This window comes from Sceloporus undulatus, chromosome 1 (assembly GCF_019175285.1).
Source record: "Sceloporus undulatus isolate JIND9_A2432 ecotype Alabama chromosome 1, SceUnd_v1.1, whole genome shotgun sequence".
Lineage (NCBI taxonomy): Eukaryota > Metazoa > Chordata > Lepidosauria > Squamata > Phrynosomatidae > Sceloporus > Sceloporus undulatus.
This window is the reverse complement of record NC_056522.1, coordinates 74,001,638-74,028,422: the sequence shown is the minus strand read 5'-3', so window position 1 is coordinate 74,028,422 and position 26,785 is coordinate 74,001,638. Positions and strand designations below refer to the sequence as shown.

General features: G+C 43.0%; 1 protein-coding gene across 1 annotated transcript; it reads right to left on the bottom strand.

Moving 5' to 3' along the window:
• Nucleotides 1-1,118: 1,118 nt before the first annotated feature.
• DACT2 (dishevelled binding antagonist of beta catenin 2) lies at nucleotides 1,119-26,785 on the bottom strand. The gene is given in 5 exon segments (XM_042464845.1): nucleotides 1,119-3,745; nucleotides 6,940-7,096; nucleotides 7,098-7,225; nucleotides 8,738-8,870; nucleotides 25,625-26,785. Coding segments are annotated over 5 exon segments (2,439 nt in total). The 5' UTR covers nucleotides 25,850-26,785; the 3' UTR covers nucleotides 1,119-1,949.

The window sequence follows — 26,785 nt, the reverse complement described above, 5'->3', positions numbered from 1 at the left end:
ATATTGATTCTGCCCCAGGGTGTCTTGTTTTGTATGCTTAACAGATCTATCTTTAATCATGCTCCCCCCATCTATTCAGATAAAACATATGTTACCTTAACTTGCCTCCACAAGCAGGACTGTATTAAGAGCACATTCATTTAAACTTTTTTCCTCAGACCATTTGTCCCATCAACTACCTGGAGAAGTGGTGATGGGGGAGCACTTTTTAGTAGGGTAGTGTCAGAAAAGGAAAATGTCAGACATCTCTCTCTGTGGCACCATCACTCTGCATTTAAACTCTACAAAGAAAGAACCAGGAGGCCTAATCAAACTAGCTACATGATGCAGAGTGCTTCCACATGTGTCAACAGGGACAGTTTTATATCCTCAGTAAAGAACTAAAATCATTCCTGTATCCTGTCCCCACCCCAGAATAATCCCAATGGCTTTCTCACTAACAGCTCAGGATTTCCCCCCCAGTTCTTTACAAAGGTCAGCTCTACTCTTGTGTAAAGAAGGCAATAAAAATTGCTACTGCTATCAGTTACTGTTTTCTGATAGCCTTTTCTAACTTGGTACCCACCAGGGGATGACTACATCTCCTAGCATAGATATCATGACCATGGCAGGCTGGCGATTATGACACCTGTAGTCCAATATAGCTGAAGAGCAAAACATTAGGGAAGACTGGTTATCAGTCTGTGTGTCCATGCACCTTTAATCTGAGGCCCCTTATATAAAGCAATCATGTTTTGCTAATATTAGTCACTTCTAAAAGCAACTGGCACTATCAAGGGCAGGGGAAGCACATGTGGTGTCAGCAATTTCCAGGCTAAGAGCTGAGCCTTGCTATACAGCCCCCAACTCATTTTGTAGTCTAGTCATTTCAGAGAAAGCTTGTGTAGTAAACTAGGTCAAGCAAGTTGTAATTAACATGGTAGTTTGGGGGGAGGTGGAGAGAAGAATTTTCCTTGGGAAACAGTCACAGGGTGACAGGAACTGTATGTTAGAGGGAAGGAGTAGGGTGAAGGAACCATCACCATTTTAAATAAGAATTCCTTTTCAGAACCTCTGACTTTGTTGCTAAATGACAACAGCCTCCCTCACTTTATAAAAGCAAAGAAGACAGACAGCTGTTTTACAGCTGGGTTCACCAACTTAACATTTTATTGAGCCTGCAATAAAATCTGAGCAGTGCTACTATGTTTTCAGCCACAGCTATAAATGCATTGTGACCCACTGTCTGGAATGCAGTTTACCTATTCAAAAACAACAACAATAGCAACACCACAAACATCTTCATATAAAAAGATTACAGTAGTATTAGTCAGGCTTGAAAATTCCTTAATTTGCAAGTGGGAAGTAGTAGTAGTACCAGATGGTACTACTCTGATGGTAGGCCTCCTTGGTAAATAAATGACACCACTCAAAGAAAACTGATGAAATAAATCAAGACTTGTTGAGTATTACTTACAATGGGCAACTAGGATGACAGAGAATGTGAGTTTTTAAGGGCACTGAGAATGTAATGAATGTCTCTGAATTTGAAGAGATCCAACTGCACCCTTAGCAAAATAAAATAAAATAAACCAATCCACTCCAACTCCTTGCAAGTTGGGAAATTTTTCATACTTTATGGGTTGCACATCCATGTCTCAAAAATATCCATTAGACTGGCAGCACACATATCATCTGAACCCTTAATATCTTAATAACTAGAAGTATGGGATGGGAAGGATGAGAGATATAAAGCCACAAGAACACACATTTACAGAATAGAAAAGGGAAGTTAGTGTAATTTACACAGGCATTTGCAAATGAACAACAATAAAACCCTTGCCTGAAGATCTGGGAGTTAGAGGAAGTTTAATTCCATTTCATTTAACAAAATCCTTTTAAGTATCCATTCTCCTTTCTTTTGCAAATTGAGACAGAGTCAGCTGACAAAATAAGACTGATTCTCAGTTTTAAACCATAGTCATCACTTTCAGAGAGGCAGGTTGGAATCTCCTAATCTTCTTCTTGAGGGCCTTTGAAGCTTTGATGCGGCAGAGTTTGGGCATGGATGGAAGAGGCTTGGAGGAGGTGTGAGTGGCTTCTAGTTGCCTGACAGATGAGTCAGACCAGATCAGTTCGTGCTCATCTGCCTCCTCCTCATAGTCAATAGTCAGGCTGCTGCCCTCAGAATCACTGTCACTGGACTCGCTATCCCCAAAGCGATTGGCTGTATAGTCACTGACCTCTCCTTCACTGGTCTCAGCAATGGTGGAGTGGAAAAGTGAAGCGCATTCAGCAGAGTACTCTGAGTGGTCAGATTCACTTTTGGCATACATTCCAGGACGAAAGGGGTGGCGGTTCTTTGAACGTGCCCTCATGGTTACAGCACGCATAATCCCTGCTCTCCTTCCTTGCGGTCTTGGTGGGCCCAAGGCAAAGCTGCTAGATAGACTAGCAACATGGGTTTTTGCTGAGATTTCCACCGTGGACTGCCATTTGCGATGCTTTTTCTTGGTGGCTGTGTCTATATAAGCTGCTTCAAGAGAATACATGGTATTGGCAGATGCTTGATACAGTTCAGGCCCAGAGGGTCCTTGGGGGAGTCTGAATGGCACAGGGTACAGGCTGGACTCTGAGCAAGATCTAACTGTGGTTTCCCCAGAAAATGTAGGCCTCCTAATGAGGTTCCTTTCTCTCAGCTGTCTCTGAGATAGATTCCACTCCACAGGCAGCTTGGCAGCAGGGTGGTGAAGCCCCCTTGATTTCTCTGCATAAAAAGTCTGTTTCCCAGGCCTCAGTGCCTTCTCACTGTTTCTCCTCTTTACCTTCACAGGCTTCAATTTAGAGTTAGCAAACCTCACTTTGACTTGATGGGACTCTGCAGGGACAAACTTTGCATGAACGAATCCTCCCTGAGGCATAAAATCATGACCTCCTGCCTTGATGGCATTGGCATACTTCTTGTGAGATTTCTTGACTGGGGCCATATGAGCATTTGTGGGGCTCAGGCTAGAATCCTCTGTTCCGAGCTGTGAGCTGGAAGAGCTGCGTTCCAGATAGCTTTCCCCAGCTTCTGTCACAGGAGAGTCCCTCACAGATGACTTGGCAGAGTAACCGCCATTCACAGCCAAGGAAGACTCTGCATGAACCACGGTGGCTGTCTGCTCTACATTCACACAGTCCAGAGTCCCCTGCTGTTTGGCACATTCCCCCTCAGGCATCTCCCTCTGCGGTTTCCCCTTGGCTTTGTTACTATGTGGTGAGCTCTCTTGTTTTTCCAGCTGGCTGCCACTGCTGTTAATTTTCACTCCACCAGCACTGGGGATTATAATGAGTCTCTGGAGCATTGTCAATGGCTGGCTCTTTGTTGGACACCTCTCACTGGCGTCCGCCTGATTGTTTCCTCTGTAGCGTGTCAGCTGGAGCAGTTTGTTGATGTAACCCCCTGGCCTGGACTCTCTGACTGGCCGAGTCCTAATCAAACTGGGCCCAACAACATTAGGTACAACTTTGTTAGGCAACGGATGGCGTTCAGTTTCTGATGATGGCCCTGTCAGGGAAAAAAGTGGACTCTGTAAAGCCACAGCATGAAGGGGGCTTGGGTAAGGATATACATCATTCCCACTCTTAGAGACCAAGTCACTCTGGTATTTGGGGTCCACACAATAGATCTGGTTATCTTCTCCTGGACAAAGCAGAGGAGAGAATTTGGGGTCAGTTGCTTTAGGAAATCCCACATCTCCAACGGTTAGTCTTTCAAGGTCACCTAGTTAGACAACAGGATTAAAAAAAATAGTGATCAAGAGAAGAGCATCAGTTTGTATTAAGATCACATGTCTACACATTTTACCCTGACCCCTTTTACTGGACAGTTGGGAGAAGGTGTCTAATATTTTATTCATAGTAAGCCTTAACAGCAGAGCCAGTATGGTGTAGTGGTTTGAGCATTGGACTACGACTCTGGAGATCAAGGTTCAAATATCTGCTAGGCCATGAAAACCTACTGGGTGACCTTGGGCAAGTCACATTCTCTCAGCCACAGAGGAAGGCAAAGGCAAAATCCCTTCTGAATAAATCTTGCCAAGAAAACTCTGTGATAGGCTCACCTTTGGGTCACCATAAGTGTTGTGTTGAAGGCCTATAACAACAACAAGCCTTTAACAGGCAAATTTTATTTCATTTATTAGAAACTTTCTTAACCATAAAGCTCATTCCCAAGTCTTAACAATCTATCAACACAGGTGCTCATACAGCTCACCTGTGCTAAGATCCTTCTGTTTATCAAGACTGGCTGGAATATATGGATCATGTTGTTAACCCACCTTTAACATTTATATGTCAAGCATGAATGTCTGCACTGGAAAAAACTACCTGAACTATTGTGTATTTATTTATTAAGATATTTCCGTAACCTATCAGCCCTTGTAACAGCTCCGATGGTAGTTTCCAAGTAACATAAGAGGACTGCACACATTGATGTCCCTCATTAAGGCATCCATGGTAAACATGTGGTCACTGGGGGACAGAGACAGGAACCACACAATATCAGACATAGGGCCAACAGCATGTCTGCTGTCCTTCAAACACTTGAAAGGGACCTGGGGTATATAAGAAAGAACACAGTACTAATCACCTCCTCCTCTTTCACTTATTTATATCTCACCTTTCTTCTAAAATGAGATTCATGGCAGGATCCATTTTTGCTCTAGATAGCAAAACTAAGGGACAATTCTGATATTACCTACATCAAGGGTGTGCAAAATGTTGCCCACTGACCATTTCTTATAACCCCCAAGGATCAAATATTTGCCCCCAAATGGCTTCTAGGTGGCATTTTTATCATTTCACTATTTTTGGGTCTCCCTGGGCCATTTTGAGGGTCACTTCCTGTTTTTAAAAATGGCCTCTCCTGGACCTAAAATGGCCTGAGAGTGATCAAATTTTTCCTGGCTCCTTAGAGGCCATATGGGGGCATTGGTAGTGAGGATGACATTGAAGATAACTTCCCAAATTAGGTAACTGCAGGTATCATTGCAGCTCCTTACTTCTGAGCTCCACAAAACATTTCCTCCCAATGCATCTACCAAGCCATTATAACAACAGTTATCTTCATGTGACTGGAATACAGATATCCAGAGAAAAAGATGACACAAACATGGGGCAGTTCTATCTGTTACCTCCAAGGTGCCTACAGATTCCTTCTGACTTATGGCAACTCTAAAGTGAACCTATCATGGGATTTTCTTGGCAAGATTTGTTCAGGGGAGGTTTGTCATTGTCTTCCCCGAAGGATGAGAGAGTATGACTTGCCAAGGTTATCCAGTGGGTTTCATATCTGAGCAGGAATTGAACTCTGGTCTCCAGAGTCCAACATTCAAACCACTATACCATACAAATACCATGCAAGGTATTTCAAAGGAAAGTGAATTTTATTTATTTTTTATTTAGTACTAGATTGTTCCCCCCCACTTAAAATACACATATCTGACCAGCTCTTCACCTCCCATGACATGTAACATATTGAATAAATTCCTGAACTTTAAAACATCATAGACGAATAGACTTCTAATTGATATTCATTACTCCAGTCATGAAAGTCAGAGATGTATTGTTACAAGGACTTGTTTCAGAAGCAATCTGTCCCAAAGCCACCCTGCTATTAAGCTCAAGGAGATCATACACACACTCATACAGAGGCTATTTCTGCTGAACAAAGCAAAACTTCTGAATTAGCAGTCATAGAACTGGGTTGCCTATCACTTATCTAGGGTCTAGTCTACACATAAGTGTATTATAAAAACTGCTGCTATTTTTCACACATTCGTACATTTCAACATTTAATTGACTTCATTTTCTTGTGCAAATTCGCATCCATTTGCCTTCCCTCTGAAGAAACTGCAGTCATACGAATCCAAGTGAATGAATCCATTTGATAATGTGCGTCCTCATGGATACTTTTAGATACTCCACGATAAAACATGAATCCTTTTTCAGTGGAATCCCCCGCCCACTGCAAAAGAGCCAAATCCCTCCAAATTGCATGTAGCAGGAGCACAATCTATTGGATTTGAATGAGGAGTATTTTAATCATTGACTCGTACATACAGTGCTATTTAAATAATGCATGCATCCTAAGAGACCAGAAACCATGCCAAAGCCATGCTTCAGTCCTAAGGATTGGAGTGTAGCTTTGTCACAGCATCTGGCCTCTTATGATGCGTGTGTCACTTAAATAGCATTCCTCCAAAGAGACCCGAAGCAGCTTTATTTTGGCCTGTCTGTACAGGTCCTATGACAAGTCCTAGGTCAGCACTGCACAGCCTATGCAAAAGTCATTCTGCCTAGAAGCTTTATCATTTGTCCCTTTACTATTTCTTTTTTTGCCAGACAGATATTTCATGCCAGGCAGTGATGCAACAGAAATGTTCTCCTTCAATGCATTCTAATACTGTTGTTATTAACTGCCTTCACGTCGATCTCGACCAATGGCGATCCTATGGATGAGACATCTCCAGGCCCTCCTGTCCGCTAGTGCTCTGCCCAGCTCTGGTACACTCATATTTGTGGTCTCTTTAATTAAGTCCATCCATCTAGCAAATGCTTCATGTCTTGTCATATAGCTGTAAAAGGTGCACAGTCCCTTGTCATATCTCAAATCTACGACAAATCTACAGCACTATATAAAGAAAGCATCATCATCATCATCATCATCATCATCATCATCATCATCATCATCATTTTTATTTGCAATAGTTTGTATTATAAATGATTTTTCCCTTTGCTTCTTCAGAGAGAGGAGCAAAAGTAGAGAAGCAGAATCAGGCAATGAACATGCTACAGATATGATTTTCTTTTTTAAAGTTACATCTTGAAAACATTGGCTCTCCATACACTGTGCTATGAGGCTACAGCCAAATAGAGAGGTCCTCATAAGTCTGAACAAGATATGGGACTATTTACCTGTGGAAACAGGTCTTGGCCTGGACTTAGGAGACCCTGAAACATCAGGGCAAACTTTGATTCGGCATCCATCACTGGTGTAGGCTCCTTGCTGTTGGAACTGGTTGTTTACTGTGGTTTCATCTGCAGATTTGGGACGGTAATCAACGATGCTGAGTTGGTTTTTTTGGGTGCTGAGAAGAATTTGGCAATAGACTGGCATGGGAGGAAAAGATGGATTCACTGAAGACTGATGTACAGGAGTTGGATAAGGAGCAAGAGCCAGCATCACTGAGATCATAAAAACCTGGAAGATTAAGAGAAGATAGAAAATATTTCCCAGTTTGCAGAGAGCAAATTCATACTATAGCACTCAATTGGAGCATTCCAGCATTTTCTATTTCATGGAATAGTTGCTTTGAGGAAAACTGTATATGGGAGGGGAAAGCAGTAATAGTGCCTATTAGTCAGTCTGAGGCCCGTTACAGACAGGCATAAAAGTACGTGCTCAGCACGTACTAGGGTTAGGAAGAGCCTCTTCCTCAGGGCCCCCAACCCTAGTACGCATGGAGCATGTAAGAGATGGCGCCGCCCGTCCACATGGGGGGGGCGCCATCATTACGTAGCGGACACTCTGCATCCGCACGTCGCGCCCTGGATATGATGCCGCAAGTGCACGACTAGCGCCTCATGGCGTCACATCCGGAGCCCAGGAAGGAGCGCAATTTTCACGCTCCTTCTTTGCAGCATCCGGGAACTCTGCCGTTTGGCTGCTGCGGTTCCCGGATGCTGCAACCGACGGCAGCAGCAGACCACCGCTTTTCAGCGGTCTGTAACCCGCCTAAGTTTTCTTCTTATAGCTCAACTATGGTCCTCCAATGTATTTGGGAAATCCACATTTCCATAAGGAATTCTTGTTTTGTATAGCACAGAGAGCAAAGTACAGAAGTATAGAGAATATAGTATAGAACTAACCATTTATGTACAAGAATAAACCAAAGATAATCAAACAAATAATGCAAGAACCTCTCTGGGGGCATGTAGTCAGCCCTCTGTTTTCGTGGAGGATCTGTTCCAGACCCCTCCCCCTGCAAAAACTCAAACTCACATATATTCAAGCCCCATAGGCTTGAATGGGGGTGTGTGCCCCATTTTAACCTCCTCTATTTGCTCCTCATGAGTAAGCAAGGGTTGCGGATCTGAAGTCTGTGCAAACAGAGAGGCAACTGTATTCCCATTTCTGATGAGACGACAAAGTAAATACTTCACAAGGATCTAATTTTGTTACTATTGGTTGTGACCAGCGTGTATACAATTTAATGGGTTTCTAAAATGTGGAAAGTCGACCTATCTGAAAAATAAAAAGAACACAATACAGGACAATAGTCAGAGGGATGATTAAACAAGACTTCCTTATGGAAATGTGGATTCCCTTTATAATATCCATTAATGCAGATACCACAGAAGAGCTTGCATCAACTGCTCGCTTCTATTTTTGAAGAATGTTATATAACTCATAAGAAAACAATAACAAGAACCCTGAAATCAATAATTTGTAGGAACTGAGACTAGTTTATAAATTATAATCTATTATCTAAATTCAGTATTGCTAGACTGCAACTCCCATCATCCCTCACTGCTGATGGGAGTGGGAGATCAGATACATCTGGAGGGCCACAGTTCTCTATCCATGAGCTATAAGAACAGTACTTAAGACTGACTGGCTTGTATTGCTAATGCTTTTCCCTCCCATATACAACAAAACAAAATATATAAATAGTTATTAAAAAAAAGAAAAAGAAGAAATCCCCCAGATTACCTGAACTAGGTCTGCTGTCACTGTCAAGGTACTCAATGGAAGTTTTGCTTACATCCAGCTTCAGTTCACTAATCTGTTGGTCCAGCTGATCCAGATGGCTTTTCAGTCCAACATCTTGTCTCCTCAGACGTGACTGAACAATATGGGAGAGGAAAGGAACAATTTCAGACAGGGCCCAGTCTAAATTTTCCATTCTTCAGGGGATAAAATTGGCATTTGAAAGAATGGCTCATATAAAATAGAGATTCTTCAGTCACTCTAGTCCCCCCCACCACCACTTCTAAGTGCACCTAAGTGCAAAAAAGAATTTGAGATAACAGCTTATTTTGTACTTTTTGAAGCCATCCCACCACCTGAGAGAGCCTAATTTTTAAACATTAGCCCAATGTCATTATTATTATTATTAAGCTTTATTTATAAAGCGCTGTAAATTTACACAGCACTGTACATACAATCTTTTTAATTGGACGGTTCCCTGCCCTCGGGCTTACAATCTAAAACTGTCCAAGACACAAAGATTACCCCTAAATTGTAGGCCTTAGGGTTTAGCTGTAATTTAGCTTAAGATATTTGTATTTTCTGGAATGTGTGTTTATTGGTGCTGTCTCTTGTTTTCTTGTTATAAAGATTTTATATTGTGTGGGTTTTTATCAAGCAAGTTGCCATGGGATTCCCCCTCCCCTTCTTGGTGGAGGCCTAGAAATTACTTAGACAAATCTAAGTTTCTGCAGCATCCACTCATATTCCATCTTTTAAAAGTACATTGGAAAGTAGAGACTTCATGTCTTCTCTAAACCTGTGCACCTTTTGCTAACTGATATGGGGCATCAGCATTTCCCCCTGTAAAATGCCAGTGACCAGTATCATATTTGTATCCATTGGATACAACTATTTCATTCTTTCATGAAAACTCTTTGTGGCCTAGCAGCTGATGGCTTGCCAATTGGCACTAGTCCATGGAACACCACTTTGAATAGCACTGCTCTACATGATCAGTTCCAAAACACAGGCCTAGATCCAAAGAAACCCATCAGGAGCTTCATCATGTTTCTGAGGCCAGAACTGTACTGTAATGTACAGGGGATAATGTTGCTACCACTCCAAACAGCAGCTCCATTTCTCCTCTTTTCCCTATGACATGAAGGTACACAAAATGTGTGATGCAATGTGACCATCATTTCAATGACTCATCCCCTATACTGCTGCACATAATTGTCTGTAAAAGAAAACTGAACAAGCAAATACTACATTTGGCAGTTTGAATTATTGGACCTTGGCAAAGGGACCTCTGCAGCTCCCTATGCTTCTGAATAGGCTGTGTCAGAAGTTTAGAGGATTTTGGGAAACAATCCCTGATGCATCATGAACACCTGGAACCTTAGACAAAAGGTGATGTATATTTAAACATGTTGTATCTCAGTTTGGGTTAGAGAAAGTGAGCCTTAAATCTGTCAAAGTCATAAAGCACAGTGCTTAACCAAAATACCCCACTGTCTGCCTCACTAAAGAGTCTAATAATTCCCTGTCTGTGGATTAAGTTCCTTCTTTCTCATCATAATGCTTTAGACACTTTCAATTTCCCAGAAATTGGAAAGGAAGGACATTCCTGATTTCATGATGCAGGTCAGACTCCTGAAGTTTCTGGGTCCAAATGCCTTTACATCTCATTATACAGGCTTAATATATAAAGAGACAAGGCAGGGGAGAGAGAGAGAGAGAGAGAGAGAGAGAGAGAGAGAGAGAGATCTGTTTGGACTTTCTGTTCACATTATGGTGGGTTACAGACCGCCAAAAAGCGGCGGCCTGTACCCGCCCCTTTCCCCGGTGTATCAGGGCCTCAGTGGCCAGAGCAGCAGCCGCTGAGGCCCCAATCCGCCGCTTTCCAGGCCGCGGGGAAGCAGCAAAAGGCCCCTTCCCCGCAGCCTGGAAAGGGGTGTCCTTGGGGCTTCAAGCCCCAAGGACACCCCGTGGCAGTGGGGAGGAGGAGAAAGGGGCCGCTTGGCCCCTTTCTCCTCCGCGTCGCTGGCGCAGTTGTCTGAAGGCTGTGCCCAGCGACGCAAAGCCAAGAAGGAGCTCCGAAACAGAGCTCCTTCTTGTGCTGTGTAAAGGGTGCTCTAAGCGCCCTCGCGCAGCGCAAGGACGTCACGTCCGCACCACCTTGTTTGGAGGTGGCGCGGTCATGATGTCGTAATGGTGGCGGCCGTGTGGAACGGCTGCCACCATTTTGTGCGCACTCCGTGTGTGTTAGAGTTGGGGACATCCGGAAAGGACGCTCCTTTCTAACCCTAGCACGCACGGAGTGCGCACTTTTAGGTCCATTTGTAATGGGCCATTGGGTTCCTTGAAGCACACATTTATTTTCAAGCCTGATACCTTGAGAAAGACTTCATTTCTCAAAAAACATTCAACATGGGGAGGATGGATCTTAAATTACATTTCAGGAAGTAAAATAATTACCAGTGATTCCTTTCTAATAAGCATATTTCTCTTCCAAAGAGACTGGGCCCTGCATACCACATCAACACATATTGCATTAATACATTTCTGTCATTTAAGTTCCTTGCTCTGAATTTAGATGTCTGGCAGCAAAACAGGGTTCACGATCCTGCTTTTCGTTGTGCAAAGCAGCAGTGAGAAGTAGATTTATGTGTAGTTGGGAAGTGTAATCCCTCCCCCAGCTGTTTTTCTCTATTGGGCAAGAAAATAAATGAACCACAGCTAGAAAAATCAAGGTTTTAGTAACATTAATTCTGAACTCTTATCCTTTCCACAGCTTCATAAATGACAGAAGGTCTATGCATGCACAGCACCTGGAGATGGGCCATGGAGATGGGCCATCCAGCAACCTTCAACATACTTTTCTCATTTTACCCTAACCTTCCTATGCTAAGTTGGTAGGCCCAAAGTTGTTTTGAAAAACAAGAAGAGCCATGACAGATCAGCCCAAAGTTACCTGTGGGAAGCTCACCAGGACAACCTGAATGCAAAAGCACCCTCCAACTTATGTTCCCCAGCCTACTACTACTGATATTGGCCATGATATACAGCCATCCTGATGGTACTAGTTGGTGACCACCATGTGTGTGTACATGCCTTCATATCACCTGTTGACTTATGGTGACCCCATTAATTTCATAGAGTTTTCTTAGACAAGGAATACTCACAGGTGATTTTGCCAATTCCTTCTTCTGAAATATAGCCTACACCACCTGGCATTCATTGCCAGTTTCCCATCCAGGTACTCACCATGCTGATCCTACTTAGCTTCCAAAATCAAATGGGATCTGGTGCCCTTAGGATATTTAGGCCTAATAGCCTCCATAATAATAGACAGTGATGACCTTAGCCTCCCCACTTCAACACATGCACTGACTGCTTGAAATCTCCCATCTAGATTATCAAAATACCCCAGGGTGAGCTCCCACTGATTTGCTCATCTTTATTACTCTAATAATTGGGAAAGAAGAGTTTCCTATACATTAGGAACAGTTTTGGGATAAAATTGTCATACTGAGCTAAGGTCTCTTTTCAGTAATCCTAGTTGCTAAAATTAACAGATACATGCATATGCAAAGGGATAGTGCAGTACCTTTGAGACTAACTGTATGAAAGAAGTTGCATCATGAGCTTTTGTAGACTTGGTCTACTTCCTCAGATGCACGAAAGCTTATGTTACAACTTTCACACAGTTAGTCTCAAAGTTGCTGCAAGATCTCTTTGCATACTGACATTCCACATGGCTGGTACTTATACTATACATTCCTGAGCACTTGTATATTATTACACATGGGATACAATATTTCAGTGCTTCCTTGCTACAGGATGCTGAGTTTTTTTACTAGTCCTGTTCCAACTACTTTGCATTTTCTGCAATACGATTAATAATTTTCAATCCGTTATCAATGACATTTGAGATTAGAATTTAATACCAAAACATTAGTTTTCTGAATTTCCTGTGTGGAGTGGGGTGGAAGCACTTTATGCTTCCTTTCGTCTCATCCACTCAGGAAGTCACAAAGTTTTGTTTTCAAGGCTGGAATTAATTGTTTAATGATTAATGTTTTGCCATCCAATTCCCCCCTTTGTGGTTTCTGATTAATGGCAGAGAGGCCACAAAAGCATTCAGCAAAGCTCTCAGGTATTCAAAGATAATTTATTGCACCTCCAGGATCTGTTGGTAAATTTGCAGCACTTTACATAAAATGATTTACATCAAGCTTGTTAACTCTTTCTTCTTTCCCACTGTCTCCCAGTATGGGATGTGGGTTAGTCTCATGTTGTCTAACTGGGATACTCCATACTTCTCATTAACTCCTAATTTCTGAGAATAAATTCCATTTACATCACTCAACTATGTCTTGTGGCATTCTTCATAAGGATCCTGGAATCAATCCCAGCCAAATTTCACCAGTCAGAACTTAACCCATTTAAACAATAAGGATACTTATGTGCTTAGAAATGTTATAAAAGGTAGGAGAAACTTCAGAAAAAGAGATATTATAGAAATACAATGAGAGAGTTACCATAAATCAATATATTATTTAAACAACTGAGTTAATTAAAATGTTAAAGCCTGAAGTATCTTTATGTTTTATGCTGTCACAGGCTGTACAATTTTTTTTTAAAAAAAAATAAGCTCTTGGTTGTTGACTTTTTAAGCTCTTATTTACTATTACCTCATAGAGCATTCTAGAAAAGAAGCAACATTATAATGTCATTAATGCCTAACTATGCAAAAGCCTTTGGACATTTAAACCAAAAATCAATATCTTTCAAATTATTTAGAAAGCACCTAAGTTTATATTAGACACTGGATAAAGATTAAAACAATGGCACAGCCCTTGCTGAAAGCCCAGAGCCAAAAACAAGAGTACAGGCATCAGGCAACTGCATGTCTCTTCTAAACTGAGTACAGAAAGTCTGCAGTTAAACAGTGGAATTTGCTATTATAAGAAGAGATTATGGCCACCTATTTAAATAGCTTTTAAAAGAGTTACACACATTCATAGAGGGTAAACTTAACAGTGGCTACTATTAGCCATGATTGTTATGCATTACTTCTAGGATTGGAGAAAGTATCCTTTTAAATTTAAGTGGCTGGGCAGAAAGGGCTATTGACCTCAAGTCCTGTTGGAGTGACTTCAGACAGGCATTTAATAGGTCACTGGGGAAAGCAGGAGGCTGGACTTTGGTCTAATCCAGAAGTCCTCTTAACCTTAACAAAAGCTCAAATCCATTGTCTGAAGGATTTTACAACCTTAACATGTTGGCCTTTGCGTTATAAGGCACAGACATTATTTGATTAGATGCAAATAACAAGATGAACTCCACAATCAGTCTTTGGCATTTTAACTTGGATGTTCAATCCCTACAATTACAGCAGACATTTTAGTGGTTTTATCATGAGGGTAGAGCAGCAAGTGGTAAGTGAGATGGCAATTGAATGCTTTTTGACCCATAGGGGTATTGCTAGAGCTACCTGTAATCTTACAAATACTTACAGAACAGTCTCCCATGCTTTTTAACATTTACATGAAACCGCTGGGAGAGATCATCCGGAGACATGGGGCGCGGTGTTATCAGTACGCTGATGACACCCAAATAGTCTTCTCTATGTCTCCGACTGATGCAGTGACCGGGATTGGCGTCTCTCCTCTCGTGGCCTGTCTGGAGGCGGTAATGGGCTGGATGAGGGACAACAGACTCAGCCTGAATCCAGAGAAGACGGAAGTACTGGTGATAGGTTCCCCCGGTCCGGGGTTGGCAGTGGTTCCACCTGTCCTGAACGGAATCACGCTTTCCGTGAAGGACTCTGTACGCAGCTTGGGGGTGCTCCTGGACTCGTCGCTCCACCTTACATCTCAGGTGGATGCGACGGTCAGGAGCACCTGTTATCAGCTTCGGCTGATACGCCAGCTGCGTCCCTACCTTGACCGGGGAGACCTTGAAACTGTTGTACACGCCCTGGTAACCTCTCGTTTGGATTTCTGCAATGCGCTCTACATGGGGCAACCCTTGTACCATACCCGGAAGCTGCAACTTGTGCAGAATATGGCAGCCCGTCTGGTCACTGGCACTGCCAGGGCCAGTCATATAACTCCAGTCCTTAAAGACTTACATTGGCTGCCTATTCGCTTCCGGGCGCAATACAAGGTGTTGGTTATTACCTATAAAGCCCTAAATGGCTTGGGCCCAGGGTACCTGGAGGACCGCCTCTCTCCGTACAATCCGCCCCGCGCACTTCGATCTTCAGGGCAGCTATTGCTAAGAGTTCCAGAGGTGAAATATAATTCCACCTCTAGGAGGGCTTTCTCCATCTCAGCCCCCAACCTCTGGAACGCGCTGCCCTTTGAGCTCCGCTCAGCCACCTCCCTACCTCAATTCAGGAAGGGGTTAAAAACCCACTTCTTCGAACAAGCTTACCCAGACCAGTAATTCTTCCCCCCCCCATGTCATGTCAGCATTTTTTGCCAACATGTTATCTCTACTATTTTTATTGAACTGTTTTTTACTGTTTATAATGTGTTTTATTGATCTGTATAATTGTATTTTTACCTCTTGTTGTTCACCGCCCTGATTTCTTAGAAGGGCGGTATATAAATAAAATTTTATTATTATTATTATTATATATCTTCTGAGACATATGTCTGAGTAAACACTCATAGGCCTGGGTTGCATATACATTAGTCAAATCTGCCTGTTCAGCATGTGAGCTTTCATATTTTGGCAGCTATTGATTCATTTGACAAGGGCCTGTCAAAACTGGTTTCTAAGTTGTTTCCTCCCTAGACTTACTATCCCTGTGGTGAAACAAATTAACACATTTCTTATTACCTATGTAGGCATCTCTATCTTTGCCAATAAAAGGGACACACTCAGAATGCCCTTCCAACCACCCAGTTTAAAACTCCAGTGACTGTCACCAGATTTTGATAAATTAATCCTTCATTTTCAGGTCTTATTTGGAAGAAAACACACACATAGATGAGCTATTACTTCCCAAATCACATGTGTCAAATAAGAATGGATGGCTTTGGTCAAAGGTCACTGGGTGTTTCTATTAACCTGGTGGCCTTGACCAAGCAATAAATGCTTTAAATTATATTATCTTTGTGGAATCATTAGTTAAAATTATCAATGACAGGTAATCAAGGGGTTGGCAGTACACTTGTGCTGCCACTTGGACTCTAATCAAGATATGCTTGCTGCAATGTTTCACAAGTGGGGCTTAAGCATCCCCTGAAGGTTAAAGCCAATTTTCACTCCAAGATGCCTTCTGATAAAGCTGCCTACAGTTAGTGAATACTCTTTGTGTTTTCACACCTGATTGATAATGGATAGTCAAGTCCAACACCAATAAGAAGGAAGGTGGTGGGAGAGATTTGAATTAACTTGGAGTTTACTGAAGTGTGTAATTGCCAGTACTGGAGAGATTAAAGTATATAATGTTTTGATTGCATTCTTTTCCCAAGAACAAGATCCAACCCTAATATATATTTGCTGCTTCACAAAAAAGGACAGAGGTTAAGAAAAGAAAAGAATTTGATGTCAAATTAAATTGCTCTGTTTTTACAATTCTATACGTTTCTGCTCAGAAGTAAGTTATATCTAGTTCAGAGGGTTTCCCAGGTCACTGCGATGAGAACTTCAATCTAGTGTAATTAAAAATACAGGAGGGTTTTTTCACCCCATGGTCATTTCAAATGCCTGTGTAATATATAAATAATAAACATTTCTGTATATTAGCAAAGTAACAAACCAGCTTTATTAGGAGCAATTTAAAAAGTTGTTATGAAGTGTGCAAACACTGATGTTAAAATTCTTTATGGTATAGGATATTACATAACACAAACAACCAAACCGCAAAACAAATTGTGTTGGTAGGGAGATTTGGATGGAAAAACTTACAATTAAAAAAAATGAGACTAATAGTTTTATGATGGTATGAAAGAGTTATGCAGACAAGTATGGATAGGCCACACTTTGGTACCATCAGAAAACTTTCTGCACCAATGCTATGACTATCAAGAAGGGTGCCCTTTGGCTTCTGGCCAATAATCTATTATAATAATATATAGTATGAAAATATTCCTCTTGGATTTCCCCCCTAAAGAATCAACATGGCTAACTGCAATTTCTACCTGTCTCTTAATTCGTCTAGCAGCCAGCCTATGTACAGAGAGATATCTCAATATTTCAGATGTAGCACAGTGTAGTAGGTAAGAGTTTGAGCCAGGGAGAACCTTGCTAAAATGTTATCTCAACCACAAATTAGTTAAGTGCCTCCTGAGAAGCCACTATTCCCTCTCAAAACTAGCACTGACATGTCATGTATGATATGATGATAGTAATATTGATCTTACGGAGTCATCTGAGACATAACAGTGATAATGAATGTGAAAGGATTTGAAACTCCAAGGTACAACAGGAAATAATTACAGAAAACATTTCTGTTGGTGTTGATGCTGTTAATTTCAAACACACACACACACACACACACACAAGTCTGAACTTAGAAAATGACTTGAAGTTTGAATATAGAGCTAGCTAAGTTAATTAGCTGTACTAGTATCTCCCTTCTATTTATGAACAATTTAGTTTCTCAGATTTGTAACACAGCACTTTTAGAAGCATTTTGGGAGTATATTTTCCCAGTTTAATGTCATTTCCTTCTCAGTCCTAAAGAAAGATAATCTCATAGAAAGTAATAGGGTAGCAGCCAATATGTGCAACCCAGTGAACTGCTATTTCAAAAGTGTCACTGTCAAAAGAAATTACATGCTTAATATTACAGTGAGTAACAGGAACATATTATTTTTTAAAAGGTGTGTTTCCAAACACTGGCTTCTCCCCAGTACTTTTATACAAAGGTATAATCTTTCTGAAAATAGCAGTTCCCTTTACCCAACACAACAAAATTCATAGACTTATCATCCATAGCCCTGTTCTGGTATTACTCATCACGTTTTTCTGGAACTCCAGAGTAAGGGACTTCACCTTTTCAAAGTTCTTCTTCTGATGCGAGGCCTTCCTCGTATGGAGACCAACACATATGATGAGCAGGCATTCTTTATGTGGAAGCTTTCCAGGGTCCTTGCTTGCATGGAAAGTCTCCACACAAACAGGAACCTCTCCTATTCAGACATACTGGTTTCCATGTGAGGAAAATGAAGCAGGCTATTCTTTGCTCCTGTGTTCAAGGAAGCAGGGTGAGTAATGCCTGAACAGGGCTTTTGCTTTTATTGTGTGCTTTCATGTCCCACTTATGGCAGCCCTAAAGTAATCTAAACTAGCAGCCATCACCAGGTCATGCAGCAGTGCATTCCATACATTAATTGTTCATTGTGTATAGAAGTATTAGTGTGCTTATCTGCATGTCTTAGGATCAACTGCCAATCCATTCCCAACTCAGGAGAGAGACAATGGCAGGTTACACACCGCCATTAAAGTATGGAGTCAGTCCATACTAGGGTTAGGAAGGTGCGGTGCTTCCGCACCCCCCTAACCCTAGTACGGACTGAGTCCGTACAAAATGGCGGCTCCCCTTCCACATGGGGGCCGCCATGACGACATCACGACCGCGCCGCCTCTATACGGGGTGGCGCGGATGTGATATCGTCGGTCCGTGCCAGGGCGCTTAGTGCGCCCTTTCCACAGACAAGGAAGGAGCTCCGTTTCGGAGCTCCTGCCTGGTTTGCGATGCCGCTTTGTGTCGCTGGGCGCAGCCTTCAGACAGCTGCGCCCAGCGAAGCAAGGGAGAAAGGGGCCAAGCGGCCCCTTTCTTCTTCTCCCCACCGCCGCGGGGTATCCTTGGGGCTTGAAGTCCCAAGGACACCCCTTTTCAGGCTGCGGGGAAGCGGCGTTTTGCCGCTTCCCCACAGCCGGAAAAGCAGCGGATCGGGGCCTCAGCGGCTGCCGTTCTAGCAGCTGAAGCCCCGATACACCGGGGAAAGGGGCGGGTACAGCCCGCCCCAATTGGGCGGTCTGTAATCTGCCAAAGATTTTCTGAATCCTTGTTCTTGACAGCACTGTCACACAGTAGATTAAATAGAGGTTTATCACAGAGAGATTTTTAGAGCTTTTGCAGGTCAGTTCCGACGTGACTGCACTTCCAACAATGCGCATTCACGTCAGAATGTAAATGTGTTATCAACGCCATTCCTTTCTATGGGAGCTCCTTGCGAGGTGCTTCCGCAGTGATTCCAAAGTGACCCCTCATTTTGGTAAAACCGAAAAAAAAGTGACTTCACAGAATTCGCTTCCAGGCTCACTTTGATTGTACTACGAATTGATCTGGTGTGGAAAACCACTCTGATGTCACTCCGTCATCCCCCTCCTCCTCCTTCATGCCATCTCGCCTTCTCTGCCACCCTGCAACCCATCCCATCATCCCCTACCTTCTCCTGCATCCTGATCCTGGCCCCAGGGACCCCCAGCGAGCTATCCCATCATCCTCTGCCTTCTCCTGCATCCCGATCCTGGCCCCAGGGACCCCCAGGGAGCTTTCCCATCATCCCCTGCCTTCTCCTGCATCCCGATCCTGGCCCCAGGGACCCCCAGGGAGCTATCCCATCATCCCCTGCCTTCTCCTGCATCTCGATCCTGGCCCCAGGGACCCCCAGTGAGCTATCCCATCATCCCCTTCCTTCTCCTGCATCTCGATCCTGGCCCCAGGGACCCCCAGCGAGCTATCCCATCATTCCTTGCCTTCTCCTGCATCCCGATCCTGGCCCCAGGGACCCCCAGCGAGCTATCCTATCATCCTCTGCCTTCTCCTGCATCCCGATCATGGCTCCAGTGACCCCCTGCCATCATCCCCCGATTGCTCCTGCATCCCCATCTCACCCTCTTTGCCAAACTGCCACGTATTCCATGATTCCCTGACTGCTTCTTCACCCCTATGAAGGATGACAGTTAAGGAGGGGGCAGGGAAAAAGGACAGCATCCAGAGCCCCACTGAGCATATGCAAGGGTTCTGATTCAAATCGTTGAACCCTCTGGTGTGGTAATACAATATGCACTCACTCCCCTTTGCTTGAATCCACATCACATGTCTTGCTTGGAATAGAACTGACTCCGCTTCCCCCTCAGTTCGGAAGGGCAGCGGAAAGGCAACCAGGTGCGGTAAAACATCACGTTTTAACCTTAATTCGCATTGCTAGACAGGAGTGATTCTGGATCTGCTGTGAAAAAACAGCACGCTTTGCACTGCTAGAACAGGAGTGACTGCGGATCTGAGCTGCAAACCTTCCCACGTGTGATAAGGTCCTAGTTGCGCATCATTTAACCAGAGATGTAAATTAACAATTGGTTGCTTCAAATCCACTTTCTCTCTTATAGATCTATAGATTTCTATTCTCTTTCAATTATTCAGCAGTATCTTCCACTGGACACATGTATGATGTGATGATAACAATGATAATGCTGATAATTACAAAAGCAACATTTTAGGAATCATTGTGTATGCTTTCTTTACAAAGGTATGACAAAGAATGCAATTGTGATCTTAAAAGCTTTGCCACTTCATTATGAGGTGACTGGTTCCTTACATTTTCCTGCTAACAGAGAAATATCAGCTTAAACTTTTTCTAATATTTAACAAAAAACAAACCAAAAACCATAACTTTTAAATCAAGTAAAATTCTAAAAAGCCCAGTCAGAACATTCATAAATCTATCTCACAATATGAATGTACTATTATAAATGAATATTCAGATAGTTTAAAAGTTGTATTAAATTATCCAGCTGAAATTATTTACACAATGACATAATTAATTAGAATAGTTTAAAAAGAAAACCCAATTGTTGAAAGTATGGATGATGTCGTACCACAGCATCATATTTGGCCTACATTCCATGGTTAATCCCAGTTAGAACAGACCTACCGAATCAGCTACTAAATGATAAATCAGAATTTATGTAAACTTCACTGATTCATGGGTCCACTCTGTTTGAAACTAATAATTGGTTTCGGGTTTGGCTTTCATTCATAAAAACATATGTGGCGTATATACACATTTATAAATATGATTTTCCTAAAGTGTTTTGCAGATCCAACCCACTGGTGTCTGTGTGCCACCCTTTATAATTTCATCAGAAAGAGAAAGGAATAAAGCTTTCCCTTCCATCTCTTCCTTTTTCACATACACACCCAACAAGCATATTGGGGTGATTCCTTCCAACCAAACCACAAGCCCAATCTTTGATAACAACTTTATTCTAATTACATTAAAAGTCTAAGATTTTTAAAGTTTTAATATCTCTGAAGGGTGGAATGCATTGTTTTTCTTGCATGCCTTTGAGTCATTTCTGATTTATGGTGACCCGTAAAGCAAACGCATTACATGATTTTCTTGGCAAAATTTGTTCAGAGGGGTTTTTGCTTTTGCCTTCCTCTGAGGCTGAGAGAGTGTAACTTGTCCAAGGTCACTTGAGGGGGTGGTTTCTATGGCTGAGTGGGGATTTGAACCCTGATCTCCAGAGCTGAAACCACTACACTATACTGGCTCTCAGAAATCTTGAAGGCAACCCAAAAATGAAAGCCATTCTTATGCCAAGACTCCCATCTTATGCCTGTTTACTTAGGAGTAAGCCCCACTTAAAGCAATGAGAATTAATTCCTAATGAAGCCCTAATCCCATGAAAACTCTCCTGGAATAAATCCTAATTTGTGTTTGCATGTAAGCATGTTTAGTACTTCATCCTAATTAGACAGTGGCGCCAAATAATGACCAGTCTTAAAACAAAACAATGAAACATCAGACCTTTCCTGTTTTAGTACCTAAGACTGTCCTTCCGCACATATCCCCTCTTCAAAGTTGTACCACTGAATTTACTGGGATTTTAATGATATTACTCATGGAGCTATGGATGTTGACATAGCGGAGTTTCATGGAAGGAACGGAATCTGAAAGTATGCTTATTCAGAGGTAAATTCTGGTACTGTACGTTCAATAGGACCTATGCCTAAAAATGTCTACATATGGTTGGAGCCCAAAACTGTCTTTAAAAAAAAATACCAAGAAATGGGTGGAGCAGATCAAAGGTGCAATTTAGTTTCTAAGAGTACTTACCCAGGAGATCAAGAGTATACAAGATCCAAGTCAAAACATGTAGCCATTAATGGAAATCAACTAGTATGTGGGTTGTAGAGTCACTTGGAAATGTTATCTCCTTCTTTTGCAGAAAGTATTTGTGTCAGAAAAACAACACATAAAAAAACGCACTATCCTATGTGACATTCATGCACACTGGCTATGCTACTACATATTTCAACGGGAAAGCATAATATATGAAGCATGTCTTAGATTAAGGCAGAAGATACAGGGACTACTTCAGGCTTGTTATATGTCTGCAGTTTTAAGAGACTGGCTCCGACTTTAAGTGATTCTTATCAAGCATCACTCCATAGAATTAGAATGGAAATACAGATAGACATACTCCTTCTTACAACTTCTGGGGTGGGGGGACTATTCATAAGGTCTGGGATGGTCAAAACAAAGGCTATTGTTTTGAAACAGATCTGGCTTAAAAAAAAAATATTACCATTTTAATTCATAGCATTGATTGCTTCTGCCATGTAAGCCACTCCACACACTGAACTGTATCAGCCTAACCCTTCACATGGCGTACGGTGGAAGCTAAAGATTAAAGAGCTAAAGCCTAAAATTGCGGGTGGGATTGGTGACAGATATTAGGGCTTTCTGTTGCCTACTGTGTATGTGTGTGCATTTGTGAATGGTGTGTGTGTGTGCATTGTTTATACACACGTTTAGGCATATATGAATGTGTATATAAATGTGTGTGTTTGTTTGTGTGTGTGTGTGTGTGTGTGTGTGTGTGTGTGTAGGCTTATTACTGACCAAGTGTAGCACAAAGTGTGTGTGTGCGCACGCACATGTGTGTATATGTATCACACACACAAACACACACTCTTTGTGCAACACATGCTGCCACTAATAAGCCTCTAAGATATGTATGCCTAGAGACCCAGCTTGGTGCAGTGGCGTGAGTGCTGGACTAGGACTCTGGAGACCAGGGTTCAATTCTCTGCTCAGCCATGAAAACCCACTAGGTGACCTTGGGCAGGTCACACTCTCTCAGCCTCAGGGGCAATAGCAAACCACCTCTGAACAAATTTTGTCAAGAAAACCCTGTGATAGGGTTTGTCTTAGGGTCACTACAAGTCAGAAACAACTTGGAAGGCATACAACAAGTACAAATAAGTATGCTTGAACAGACATGAGGCAAGTTATTTGTTCAATTGTTCAACCAACACTACTACTAGTAGTACAACAGCAACAACAACAATAAGAAATTATTATTATTATTATTATTATTATTATTGCAGTAGTGTTGGTAATAGTAAGAATCATTATTAATATATAATAATAGTAATAATTATTATATAATATAAAAGTATAAATTATACAAATATTATTATATAATAATAGTAATCTGTGAACCACCTTGGGTCCCTTCTGGGAGAAAAGTGGCATGTAAATGATATAAATAAACAAACACTATTATTAATTAATAATAATAGTTGTTATTACAGTGGGCCCTTGTTATCTGCTGGGGTTTGGTTCCAGGACCCCCGTGGATAACAAAATCTGTGGATGCTCAAGTTCCATTCAATAATGAAATGGAAAATCAAGGTTGGCTATTTGGAATTTATACTTATTTTGGAATATTTTCAAGCAGCGGATGCTTGAATCTGTGGATTAAAAAAAATCTGTGGATAAGGAGGGCTGACTGTATTATTATTATTATTGGTAGTAGTAGTAGTATTACTGTTACAGTGGGACCTTGTTATTTGCTGGAGTTTGGTTCCAGGATCCCCTGTGGATAACAAAATCTGTCGATGCTCAAGTCCCATTAAATACAATGGCAGAGCAGAATGGTGTTCCTTGTATCAAATGGCAAAATCAATGCTTGCTATTTGGAATGAATAATAATAATATAATAATAATTTTTATTTATATGCCCCCTCTCCTGCAGGATTGAGGTGGCTTACATCATCAAGTAAAAACACATATAAAATACAACCTACAATTAAAATACATCCCATTACTTCCCTCTCTCCCAACCATGCTACAGTAAAATATCAATCATGCAATCAAGAATTAAAAGAATTAAAATTAAAATTAGGATTAAATAACTGAACATTCAGCCAGTCATAGTTGGTTATTATACTGTTTTGGAGGGAATATTTTCAAGCCATGGATGCTTGAATCTCTGGATAGTAAAAAATCTGTGGATAAGGAGGGCCGACTGTATTATTATTATTATTATTATTATTATTATTATTATTAAAGTGGGACCTTGTTATCCCCTGGGTTTTGGTTCCAGAATCCCCCACGGATAACAAAATCTTATATAAAATGGCAAAATCAAGGTTTGCAATTTGGAATTCAATATTTTCAAGCAGTGGATACTTGAATCTGTGGATAGTAAAAAAATCTGTGGATAAGGAGCACCAACTCTTTAACTGCTGGACTCTGATCTCCTTCAGTCACTGTCTGTTGTTTATTGTCTTTAATGTATGTTTTCTTTCCCATATTGCTTAATTGTATTTTAAGGGAGGGGGGGTTGGATTGAGGAATTTGGATTGTATAATTTTAATTCTTGGAAGCTGCCCTGTTTGCATTCTGTAGAGGGGCGGGAAAAAATAAATGTTTATTATTAGTTTTCTTCTATCCTGGCTTTCCCCTCCAGGTGGCTAACACCAAATTGACTCCTGGGTCTGTTGAAAGCTTTCCTATTGAATCATGGTGCTGGAATCCACAATAGAGGTAAGCTCCAGGAAAAGAGATTCCCCCTGAACCTCCTGACAGTAAGGGCTGTTCGACAGTGGAACACACTCCTTCCTTGGAGTGTAGTGGAGTCTCCTTCCTTAGAAGTCTTTAAACAGAGGCTGGATGGCGATATGTCAGTGGGGATGCTTTGTCTGAGAGTTCATAGAATCATAGAGATGGAAGAGGCCACAAGGGCCATCCAGTCCAACCCCATTCTGCCATGCAGGAACTCTCAGTCAAAGCATCCCCATTGACAGATGGCCATCCAGCCTCTTCTTAAAGACCTCCAGGGAAGGAGACTCCACTACACTCCGAGGGAGTTGGTTCCATTGTCGAACAGCCCTTACTGTCAGGAAGTTCCTCCTAATGTTGAGGGGGAATCTCTTTTCCTGCAGCTTGCATCCATTGCTCCGGGTCCTAGTCTCTGGAGCAGCAGAAAACAAGCCTGTTCCATTCTCAGTATGGCATCCCTTCAAGTATTTAAACAGGGATATCACACCACCCCTTAACCTTCTCTTCTCCAGGCTAAACATCCCCAGCTCCCCAAGTCGTTCCTCATGGTTTCCAGACCCTTCACCATTTTAGTCGGCCTCCTTTGGACATGCTCCAGTTTCTCAACAGAACTGGGCACAATATTCCAGGTGGGGCCTGACCAGAGCAGAATACTGTGGCACTATTACTTCCCTTGATCTAGACACTATACTTCTATTGATGCAGTCTAAAATCGCATTGGCCTTGTGAGCTGCTGCATCGCACCGTTGACTACTTGGCCTCCTAGATCCCTTTCACAGGCAGTCTCTCCTTCAGCCATGTCCCTGCATGGCAGACGGGGGTTGGACTGGGTGGCCCTTGGGGGGGGGTCTCTTCCAACTCTGGGATTCTATGATTCTCAGAGGACTCAAAATCTGTTTGGAGCCCCACAGACTTCGAGAAAGAGGGGGCTTAAAAGGGGCTCACTGGTGGAGGGAAATGGGAGGCTTGCCCCAAGAAGCCCTCCCAAGCAATGTAGGGGGATGCTCTTTCGGGGGCATGGAGCCTGGTGTGGAGGCAGCCTCCGCTCCCCAGGGAAGCCTTTGGGCCCCTGCCTTACCAGCTGCTCCTTGAGGGCGGCGAGGGTGGCTTCCAGGCGCCTCTCCTTGCTTGGCCTGGGGGTCTCGGGGGTCGTCTCCATGGCCAGCGCCCCCCGGACCCTCTGGGCCTGCCTCTCCCGCAGCACCTTCAGCTCCTGGAGCCCCGCCAAGGCGGCTTGGAGCCTCTCGCCCACCCGGCCCCGGTCCCAGCCTGCCAGGCGAGGCTGCTGCAGTGGCGGCAGCATCTTCTCCGGACGCCCCTTGTCTCAAGCAGCCGGAGCCATGGCGAAGGGGACGAGGAGCCTCTCCTCTTCCTCCTCCGACTGACTGACTGAGCGGGAAGCAGGCTCCCCCCGAGTCCTGCCCAGAGGAGGGAGGGGCTGCGGCGCAGAGAGAGAGAGCCTGCTCCTCCCCTCAGGCCCCTCCGAGGGACACTTGTCCTCAAGAGCAGCAGCAGCAGCAGCAGGAGCAGGAAGAGGGCCAGGCGCTGCTGGCTGTTCCAGCCATGCTTCCCAGAGTCCCCGCCCTCGCCCCAGCAGGAAGGGTCACCCAGAGGTCTAGCCAGGCTGCCCCCATCCGCACTCTGCAGGGATAACCCGCTTTAGCTGCCCTGGCTCAATGCTAGGGAATTCGTTTTGGGAGGCGTTTGGCCTCCTCTGGTGCCAGAATTACCCCCAACTCCTTGAGCCAGGGCAGTCAAAGCGGTATCAAACTGCATAATTTCTGCACTGTGCTTTGGGACCTAGGCTTCCCATCCACACTGAAGAAATAATCCACTTTAAGACTGCTTTAACTGCCCCAGCTCAATGCTAAGAAGTTGGTTTGGGAGGCATTTAGCATTCTCTGTCAGAGAGCCCTGCTGCCAGAATAAATTCCCAATTCCCAGAAGTCCCTAGCACTGAGCCAGGCCAGTCACAGCAGTCTCAAACTGCATCATTTCTGAAGTGTGCTCTAGATCTAGGCTGCCCATCCGCACTGCAGCAATAATCCGGTTTGGCCCTGCTTCAACTGCCCTGGCTCCAGGCTATGGACTTCTGAGAATTGTATGGTTAAGTGGAAAGTTCAAGACTGGAGAAAGAAAGGCAGGAACCAAGGTTTGAGTATGACCAAGCTCATCTCTGCCATTTGCACCCCACTAGGTGACCTTGGGTGAGTCACATACTCTTGGCCTCAGCGTAATG